The sequence below is a fragment of the Perca flavescens genome, chromosome 12 (assembly GCF_004354835.1).
Source record: "Perca flavescens isolate YP-PL-M2 chromosome 12, PFLA_1.0, whole genome shotgun sequence".
NCBI classification, from domain to species: Eukaryota; Metazoa; Chordata; class Actinopteri; order Perciformes; family Percidae; genus Perca; species Perca flavescens.
The window spans coordinates 19,335,829-19,345,664 of NC_041342.1; the positions used below are offsets into that span (position 1 = coordinate 19,335,829).

The following is a 9,836-nucleotide window of genomic DNA, read 5'->3' on the forward strand; positions in this document are numbered from 1 at the left end:
TTTTGTCTGCATTTTTATTTTTGACCAAATGTTTTAACAGACAATGCCATATGCTATTAAGAGACTTGTTGTCAAACCTGCAGTATGGGTTGTAGTAATTTGTATTACAGCAGAAGACATTTAATGATCAGTTTATTTTAGTTGGTGACAAAAGAAACTCTGAAGATCTCCTCCCCACTCAAATATGCAATATGTCTACCCCTTATAAAATGTACAGGAATGCATTTAAAAATAAAAATAAAACTACATGGTGGAACTGCACAGCCTTGCAATACCATGAACAGTGACAGAGGGAAGTCTTTTCAGTCAGTCTAAAGCGCAGCAATATGATCATTCCCCTTAGATGTGTATTGAATCAGTGGTAAGTTACAATAGTAGATACCACAGGGAAATTAAAAGCAGAAAAACACAACTGAAACATTTCAGATGCACAACAATGCACTGAATGAGAGCCCAAAATTCAACGCAACTCTGTACAATAGAGAAGCACTTTCAATCTCTTAGCAACCTTTTTGGTACACTTACAAGACATTTTTTCCTATTAGTACCATAGTGGTTGAGTTTAGAATAATGCCCATTAGTAAAGGAGGCACTTGTATCCATAATGCTCCTCAGCATGTCCTGTTTTTCTCTACAGATGAGACACAGCTGGTCACACAGCTTCACCGAACTGGTCCAAAGTACCTACCTTTTTCTAAAATGTGAACTGTACAATTCTGACATATCTTTAAAATCATAGTGCATTTCAAGAGGCTAAGTAGTCCTTGCTATTGGTTCTTCTCCAGATCGGTTATAAAACCCATGAAGTTACAGTCTGTATGATCTCCCCTTAAATACATAAATTCTTAAAGCACTTTGTTTCCATAGCAGCACTGACAAATGGAACTGATAATTTGGACCCAACCCAAGTCTTCTATTCCAATTATTACAACTTGTGGTGTTATGGGCAGGTTAGATCTTCATCCTCATCAATGTAAGGGATTTTCAGGTCGTCAAATGTCCCATTGGAAGTCTTGCTGGTGATCTGGGGATTGCCGGTTGGGGAGGGGTTGTCTTGGCTGGGCAGGAAGCACATGGATTGGGTGACATCTGTCTTTTGTCCTGGCGCGAACTCTCTCTGTACATCATCAGTCTGAGCCATCAGACTTCTGACATTCTCAGCCAGGTCAGGAGGTTTAGATGGGCAGTCGGGTTTCTGGGTTTTCAACCACATAGTCATCTTTCCTGATACTAGAAACATCAGATTAGCAAACATATTTGGCATGAGAATGTAGTGCACAAACACTATCAATCCCAAGACCCTGTGTTGGTTTGATATTGTAGCTTATTTATGGAAACTATAAAACAAAAGACACAGTGACTTCAGACTTGACTTGAGACTCGTCCTCAAAAGACTTCAGACTTGACTTGGACTTGAGTTGCGGAACTCGTGAACAATCTTCATTTTTAGGAAACATCTGATGAGCTGAATGTTATTCCCCTCCCTGCGTATCTACATAACACGTAACATATCTGCTGCCACACGTGAGAGAGGACAACAAACATATTGACTGCACCGGCAGCTGCTATGCCATTCATCATAATCTTTGTCTTTAAAACATTTTCTTCCTCCAAAGGGGGGAATGGCAGAAAAAGTTTAAGAACCACTGCTCTGCACACAGACAGAACACTATCATGAGGACATTATCCAATATACCATGTGCAATCGTTAGGGAACACACACAAAACAATCTAATTAATTAATCTAATTAACTCTATTATTGAGTAGTCTCCTTAAACCCAGAGGAAGGCAAAAATACCGTACCTCTCTACTGACCTTCTGAGTACAGGCTGCCTTGGATGTCCTCTAGACTGTCTGAGCTCATCGAAGACAATGAGTCCAGGTTTTCATTGTCAGAGTTCTCCTGCTCCAGGTCAGGTAACCTGCAGGCCAAGTCCAGCCTGAAAATGGCAAAACAAGATATTATTCAATATCATGTAATTTATGCATTGTTCATTTAACGTTAATGAAAAAATCTCAGCTCACTTTTCTTGCTTGATAGACTTGATCCTATTGATGAGGGTCTTCTCCATTTCATCTGAATGTATTTCATTTGGAACATCCAGCTCTGAAGGCTTTTCAACAACCTGCACAGAGACCAGAGTAGCTGGAGTAGGCTGAGTGTCAGCTGATAAATACCGACACTGGCTTCAAATCAGATGAATTTTATTCCAAAAATGTGCTACTCTTCAACAACTGTAATCTACTTTTTAGTAGAAGTTTAGCTATCAAGTCATTTACTGTAGATGCCTTTCTTTATTTAAACATTCTATGCATTAAACATTAGGTGATAGTTGCTGACTCTGGCTTATACTGGCCATCTCCTAGGTATAAATGTGTGGATTAAAATCAATATAAAAGGAGGACGTTCATTTCTCGAATGTTAATTTCCTCAGATTTATATTAAGTTAAAAAATAACTGCTGGCAAAAGCGACAATAAATTTAATGTACCTTTCTATGAGTTGGTATACGTTTTCTAATGGCATGGTCTGTGCTGTCTTGATGCATTATGCATCTTTGAAATATTCCAGCCAGATTAAATGTAAATGACCGAAAGAGGCTGCTTGACCCAGGTCATATTTTATGATGCATCTTCCTTTGGCCTCGTAGTTTTCTCTCACCGTGTTTTGTCTCTTCAGTTTGAGCTGATTGACAACCAGGGCCTCAGCATTTTCCAGCTCCTGGATACTCTGCAACTTCTCATTGTAGCGTCTGAACTGCTCAGAAATCAGGATCTCCACACACCTGCAGGCAACACGGTCAAATATGAATACACCAACAGAAAAACCTCTAGAAATACATACAGTATATTCATCAAGAGCACATACAATATTTTAAGCCAGGCTTTTTAAATAGGCAAGAAAAATACATAAATAAATAAGTACACAAAATAAAACTTCTTGAAAGGTTATGGGATTGTGCAGTATGACTCACCGTGTAGTCTTGGACACATCCTTCATACCAAGGAAGGGGTCATCAACATCAGGTGAACGAAGGATGCAGGGGGCAAACACAATAGCAAGAGAGCTTGGTGACATCTTGTTGTGCTCTTCCTCCTTTGCAACCCTAAAAAGACACAGATCAAGATCCCACTTGTATCATTCATACAAGTAAACAACAGAACCAAATAATCACTGTAAGGAGTGGAGGATTCTTTGCAAGCCACATTTTAGAATATAGTGGAAATAATTTTTTGGTTGTTGCAACAAACAAACATAACAGTTAAAGAGTAGACACAGTAGAAGGGAATACTAGAGATCATCCTACCTGACAAGGTGAAAGATGATCCGCTCTAACGTGTTGAAATTAGCAGGAGGAAGTTCCTCAACCTTTTGGTATACAGCTCTTATTCTCTCAGCGCTCTCTGGCAGTTCTGGGGGCAAACAAACATGGAGATCACTAAACTTCAAAAATATCAAAGTAAACATCCATATAGGTAATGTCTATCATTTAATGACAAAGATCACAAGTACAGCTTAAACAATTATTGTTATTTATTGATTAACAAAAAAATTAATCTGCAACTATTTTGATAATTTAAGTAATTTTTCAAACAAAAAAACCAAAACAAATCACTAGTAGCAGCTTCACCAATGTGGGGATTTGCTGTTTATTTCTGTTCAACAAACTATCAATATTTACTCACCCACGGCATGCAGAAAGTCGCTGTAGAGGGAAAAGGTCATGAGGGGGTCCGGCAGCTCTCTGAGCCAACGTTTAACCAGACCTGTGATGGTGTGGATGGGATAGTTGTCTAAACAAGGTCCCTCAGGATCTGATTCAAGACAGAACACACGGATATAATCACACCAACATTTTTTTTAAAATTATTTAAATAGTTTATGAAATTACTTTTCATTCTTCACAGTCAGGTGACAAAAGGATGTGATAATGTAATTTTATCATCAAATGTGATATTATCGGGTGCCCGGATAGCTCAGTTGGTAGAGCAGGCGCCCATATTTAATTGAATTTAATTTATACTGTTTATTGATACCCAGTGGGGAAATTACAATTACAAAGGTTTACTCCTCAATGCAGCGGGCCCGGGTTCAACTCCGAGGGAGACACCCTGTTAGATAAAGTCATTTTTTACCATATGAATAGACTATAGCTGACTAGATCTGTTGTTGAAAGACATTTCAAGTTTCAGCTGGTGTGCAAAGAATTCCTTACCAGTCGCCAGAATCTGGTGGAGCTCCCTCGCTCGGCAGGTTGAGCCTGACTTGCGGTAAATACCCTCTGTGTAGAGGCCGTTTAGCTCGATGTGCATCAGCAACAACTCCACCACTTTTGGCACAGGGTTGGCTTTACTGGTGAGGACACACACCTGCACCCCAAAGTGAAGGGAGCCTGGTATATGGTCAACCTTAACACAAGCAAACACAAGAGGAGAATACATGAGAATTATGGACAGGGAGTTTTGAGTGTTATTAATTTGATCATACTATAGTATTTGTAAGAGTTCTTAAAATGTCAGTTCCTACCTGCCTGGCACATCGTGTCAAGCAATTTGTGATGATTTTGGTCAGACATTTCTTGTGACATATTAACTTGCAAGCTAAAAAAAAACAAAAACAAAAAAACAGAAGAAAGTTCAATTTAATTACTTTCCTCTCTTTTTCTAAAAAAGCCATCACATTTTGTGGTCTTGCAGCGCGTTGAACTCACCACTGCACATATAGGCTTTTTCCATTCCCCATATGTAGGAGGTACACAAGTCACAGGACTGCATAATGTTCACCTGGTATGTGCTGAACAGGTGATCCAGAGGACTATCAGGCTGTAGAGAGAGGATGCACATACAATGCACTGGGATGATTTACTTGGATGTATAATGCAGAAACTTCACAATGCAGGTAAAGATATTTAACTTACACAAGTGTCCATTTTTTTCCGTTTCTTCTTCGTCATCTTGGTGGCATGAAAGAAGCCATAAGTAAGATATAGGAGTAATTCAAGTGATAGTTTACACTCACCAAGTAGTTTTGAGACTGATGATTGACTGAAATTCACTTATTTTTACCTTGGCTGGTTCAGACTCCCCTCGTTTTAGCTCGCCCCTGATAAAGCCGTCCAGCACAGACTGAAACAAGTTGACCACCAGCGAGACTTCTGTCTTCGTCGACCCTGCTAGTGTGTTCACTTTGTTCTGGTAGCCCTTCATCAAGTCATTGTAGCCGATTTGGGGCTTCTGTTTGTCACAGAAGAGGTAAATAAATGCTTAAATAAACTTGAATTAAAAACTACATTCCAACATCTGAAACACTGTAAAAGAACTGCAGAAGGTAAGTCAATAACTAATGCTCCTACAATGATCATGAATGAAAAAGACATGCTGGTAAAAGCTGTAAAAGACGGTAGACTCTAGATTAAACTTTATATTGTACAGAGTAAAAAGCTGAACTGACCTGGAGAGAGTACATGCCTTTAATGGTATCTCTGAACTGCATGGTGGCTGTGAGGAAGATGCTCTCTGTTGGTGACAGATCTTTTATTCTACTTCGCAGCTCATTCACCTGAGGACCAAGACGAGGAATATATTAACATGTGAAACACAGGATTTAAAACATTATAATAAAAATACAACAATTTATATAAACTATTCCACTATAAAAAGATACTAAAATTGAATTTGTAAATTATCTTTATAAAATATGTATGTAAATAATTACCTGTAAATTGTGAAAAATGAAATCAAAACTCCACTAAAAATGTAATACTAAAACTACTTTAAATTTATTATTAAAAATGTATGTTTAAAAATGCCATTTTCAAAAATGTATTTTATTATTTCACAGTGGAGTTTTTCCCAGTTACACTTTAATTTTATGTCACTTTTAACAACACTGTTGTTGTTAATCCCTGCCACATCTCACCTTAGCCACTCACACCACCCCATTGATGATAGCTGAATGTGTGTGCTAAATCTGTGGGGGTGTGTGTGTGTGTGTGTGTGTGTGTGTGTGTGTGTGAGAGAGAGAGTGTGAGAGAGAGAGATAAATGTAAATATGCATACTGTGCATAGATAAAAAGTGTGAAGTGTAAGATTGTGTAAAAGAACTTGGCTACATTATGTGACAACACTGCAAAAAGCTGCACATCTACAGTACAAACAAGTGAGAGCCATATGTGTGTCAAGATATTAAAGTGCTATTAATAAATTCTGACTTAGTGGTTATCGGCTGTGCTTCAGATTCCCGTCCTCAGGTGATGATCTCACCTGATTGCCGAGGAATTCGTCGAGGTTTCGCAGCTCTTTGGGGTTAGTGATCTCACGCTCCAGAGACGAGTTGCCATGCAACGCCCGTGTGGCCCGGCTGATTCGAGTCGACGGGTGGTGACCGACCCTCTCACTGTTCTGGTTTGGCATTTGGTAGTGAGGTGGAGTGTAGCTGGCCAAGGTGACTGCAGTCAGATGAGGAAGATGTGACATTATTATTGTCTAAAATGACAATTAAAAGTTCCAACACTATATCTATTGGTGATGCGCAGGACACTTGGAGCCTCTTCAAGAAGACCTTGTTTTACACATGTTGCTGACCAGCAAATAACCTCCAGATGGCAGTAAAGAGAGGTGAAGAAGTGTGTTAACCAGTGACGTATGATGGTAAACTGTGACCTCCACTTGTGAGGTCCAGTAAACAATAAGAAAGATTACATGCAGAAAGCTTTGACACTGTAATTGTTTACTCTTTTTCCCCTCTTTCCTTTAGTTAGATACAACAGTACTTACTGCCTATTTAAAGTGCACTGTATGTGTACATTTTAAAATATCTGCATTGTACATTAAATATATTAAGATTGCTGCTTTGCTGCTTTTGGTTACCCGATTTATCTGATGAAGAGTCGTGGACAGGGGAAGTTTTAGGTGCTCGCTTTTTCAGGAATTTACCAAGAAACCAAATCCTGTAGAAAAAACAACATATCAAATTCACATGCCAAAACTCAAAACCTTGAACAATTCCATTTGAACAGAGGGGAGGGTTTTACCTCTCAGGAGTTGTGACTTGTGAATGGTTAGATGCCTGTTGTCCCGACAACTCATAGGTGCTTTTGGCTAGAAAACTGAACCTTGACCCATCAGTTTCTGCTGGTGTCTGCAAAAGTATCAAAACATGAAAAAAATAAAAAAAACACATTCACAGGAAAACCAAATGTGTTTTTCTGATAGTTAGAAGTACAATTTCCCCACCATGTTGCCCTGCAGTAGCTGCATCACATCTCCCCCACCACCACCAAACCAGGCCACGTAAACGTGATAAAATATTAGCAACATATTGGTAGTCCATTTTTAACTCATGCAAAGCTGCACTGTCTCCTTCCACCAGCTTAACTTTGACCTTTTTGTTTTAATTAGGATGAGCAGAGCTTAACAATGTGTCAGTGTTAAAACATATATTTATACATTCATTTCGAAATTTGATTCCCCTGTTTATAGGTTTATTAATGAATGAGATTGGCTCTGAACACCTATTGTATGATTTTTTTTTTTGTTGATTAAGATTTTTGTGAATAACGATATTCCAGCTGCCATGTAGAGTTAAAAACAATAAAATGAAGGTGTTTTTATGACTTAATAAATCAAAAGACTTACATATGATAATTGCCTTTATCAAATTCATAATGATTTTTTTTTGTATGGTATTTAGTATTTTTGTATTGTAAACATAATCAGAATGAACGGAAATTAGGCAATACACAACAATAATTAAAGTCACAATCCCTGTCTTAATTTTGAAATGACCAAAAACACTGACATAAAAGCAATTCACCATATTCCATGGTGACTCAGAACTATACCTGCTGGGCTATGGCTCATTTGGGGCGAAGAGACAAAAAAAGATCAGAAATGAGCTTTGGAAATGGGCTTTGAAATTTCCTTTTTGTTTTATGGAAGCAGCAGCTCTTTTTTTCCTCCTGGGTTGCAGAGCAGAAATGAGAAGTCCCAGAGCAATGCAACCTGCAATCCTTTTGGGACATACACATGCAAGGCCTGCATGCAGAGCAGAGTTGTAGTCAGTCAAAACGTCCCTTAAGTCAGTACCTCGACCTGGGATTTGAGGGCCCGGATATCCTCGCAACTGGCTGAGCTGTTCAGGCTGGACACATTGGGGCTGATGGGAGGCAGAGGATAGCTCCAGTACTCGCTTTCCTTGGAGCCCCCAAAGTTAACCATCAAACCGCTGCGGGTGCAGGCTAAGTGTCGTTTATGTTTGGGCAGCTTGCGAAGACGCGCCCTGACCTGATTGGGTCAGGAAAGGTGATGAGGCACAGACTGAGAGGCCTTCTTTGATTCATGTGTAAGGAGCCTCCATTTGTGTGTTTGTCAGCTTACAGCACACATAACTACAGTAGTTTGAAAAGCCAATGCCCACATTTATTGTTGTACAGGACACTAACAACTACTGTATGAGAAGCAAAAAGGAAAATGGATTGAATGATCTTGTGTTTTGGATTATGCAATAACATATCGACAAAGGTTACCTCTTTGGTAGAGGGTGAGCTATCAGAGCCGGATGAGCTGATCTTGGTCAGTTGATCAACAGACATTGACATCCCTTTGCACCTGTGTTGCAGAAGGAAATGGAAGCAGAGCTGTGGACTATTGTGGGACTAAAACAAAACACTTTGCAATTATTGTTAAATAACAGCATCAAGATATACATTTTGAGAAAGTATTGCAATGTAAACATCTCGTTATGAGATAGACAATGGATACAAACATAGAAACATAAAAGACCTTGTTGGGACAATATTAACAGAACACCCACATTTGTGCAGAAAGATTTCTATTAATTCAGGATGCTTACAGAAACGTATCTTTCTGATCATCTTGTCGTCGTCGTCGTATTTCTGGACTTGATTCATCTGTCAGTTCGCCCTCGCTCTGTCTTTCCTTCCACCTCTCGGCCTTCTTCTTGATGCCCCCCATATCTTTGTAGCGCTGAAGCGAGCTGTTCTTAGAGGGGCTGTTGGAGCCATCACCACTGCCAACTTTAGGGTCCAGTGGGAGGGAGAGGGGTCTGTTGAGAGGAGGAGGGGATCCTCTGCCCTCTTGTTTCTCTTGGCTCCTGGACCTCTGCCAGGTCATGTTGGGGCTGAACTCCACTTTGTGCTGCCTCTTGAACTCCTTTTTTGTCGAGCTGTTATGTAAGAACCAAATCAGACTGGCATTACAGCAACAACTCCATAATATAAATGCTAATGTGTTATTATCGGTTTTGATTCTAATTCCACCTTAAATGCACATTCAGTAAACTGAACTAAAATGACCCGTCTAGTTAATTTAAAAATGATTTATTGACTCAAACCGCTGTCTTTGAATAATATTTTACCTGTTACACACCTGAACACAACATTCACTGCCAGACAGACACACTTAATGCAAAATGTGCTATTGAGAGAGTGGAATACAGTATATTATCAATCTAAAGAGAAATCAATGCAATCTGTGTGATGTGCAGGATTTAAGTAAAGGCCCTTGTAGCTAGAACATTATGCTGCAAAAACTCATGTTTCTTATTTTCATATAGCTTCTGTGGATTTAAATAAGTGTTTTTTCAAAGACAAGCACACCATTTGATGTGGTTATTGACTAAACATTCAGTCAACCAAGTCCATCAACCTGCTATAATACAGGGCATGTGTTGGCCTCCATTTTTAAGTTATGCAGTTGTTTTTACATTCTTTAAAAACAAGTAAAACTCTACTAAAGTGACATTTTATTCAATAAGAACAGCTGGTGTTCCTACTATGCGAGCAGTGTACGTTTAGTGTTATGTATACCTGTCC

The 9,836-nt window shown here is 39.1% G+C and overlaps 1 protein-coding gene across 4 annotated transcripts in view; it reads right to left on the reverse strand.

Moving 5' to 3' along the window:
* Nucleotides 1–115: 115 nt before the first annotated feature.
* The window catches only part of LOC114565062 (myosin IXb), a 29,652-nt gene continuing 19,931 nt past the window's right edge, over nucleotides 116–9,836 (reverse strand). For 3 of the 4 annotated variants that reach the window (XM_028592884.1, XM_028592883.1, XM_028592885.1), the window contains 19 exons: nucleotides 9,831–9,836; nucleotides 8,855–9,187; nucleotides 8,529–8,610; nucleotides 7,035–7,141; nucleotides 6,871–6,950; nucleotides 6,265–6,449; nucleotides 5,453–5,560; nucleotides 5,068–5,235; nucleotides 4,920–4,955; nucleotides 4,713–4,824; nucleotides 4,529–4,602; nucleotides 4,218–4,410; nucleotides 3,688–3,816; nucleotides 3,309–3,414; nucleotides 2,976–3,107; nucleotides 2,663–2,786; nucleotides 2,027–2,127; nucleotides 1,817–1,941; nucleotides 116–1,230 (listed from right to left, as the gene is read on the reverse strand). The exon at nucleotides 9,831–9,836 is cut by the window's right edge and continues 140 nt beyond it. In XM_028592884.1, the coding sequence (XP_028448685.1) occupies nucleotides 941–1,230; nucleotides 1,817–1,941; nucleotides 2,027–2,127; nucleotides 2,663–2,786; nucleotides 2,976–3,107; nucleotides 3,309–3,414; nucleotides 3,688–3,816; nucleotides 4,218–4,410; nucleotides 4,529–4,602; nucleotides 4,713–4,824; nucleotides 4,920–4,955; nucleotides 5,068–5,235; nucleotides 5,453–5,560; nucleotides 6,265–6,449; nucleotides 6,871–6,950; nucleotides 7,035–7,141; nucleotides 8,529–8,610; nucleotides 8,855–9,187; nucleotides 9,831–9,836 (2,491 nt within the window). In that variant the 3' untranslated portion in view covers nucleotides 116–940. Of the gene's footprint in view, nucleotides 1,231–1,804; nucleotides 1,942–2,026; nucleotides 2,128–2,662; nucleotides 2,787–2,975; nucleotides 3,108–3,308; nucleotides 3,415–3,687; nucleotides 3,817–4,217; nucleotides 4,411–4,528; nucleotides 4,603–4,712; nucleotides 4,825–4,919; nucleotides 4,956–5,067; nucleotides 5,236–5,452; nucleotides 5,561–6,264; nucleotides 6,450–6,870; nucleotides 6,951–7,034; nucleotides 7,142–8,528; nucleotides 8,611–8,854; nucleotides 9,188–9,830 lie in introns of all 4 variants that reach the window. The other variant, XM_028592886.1, reaches the window with a different exon arrangement.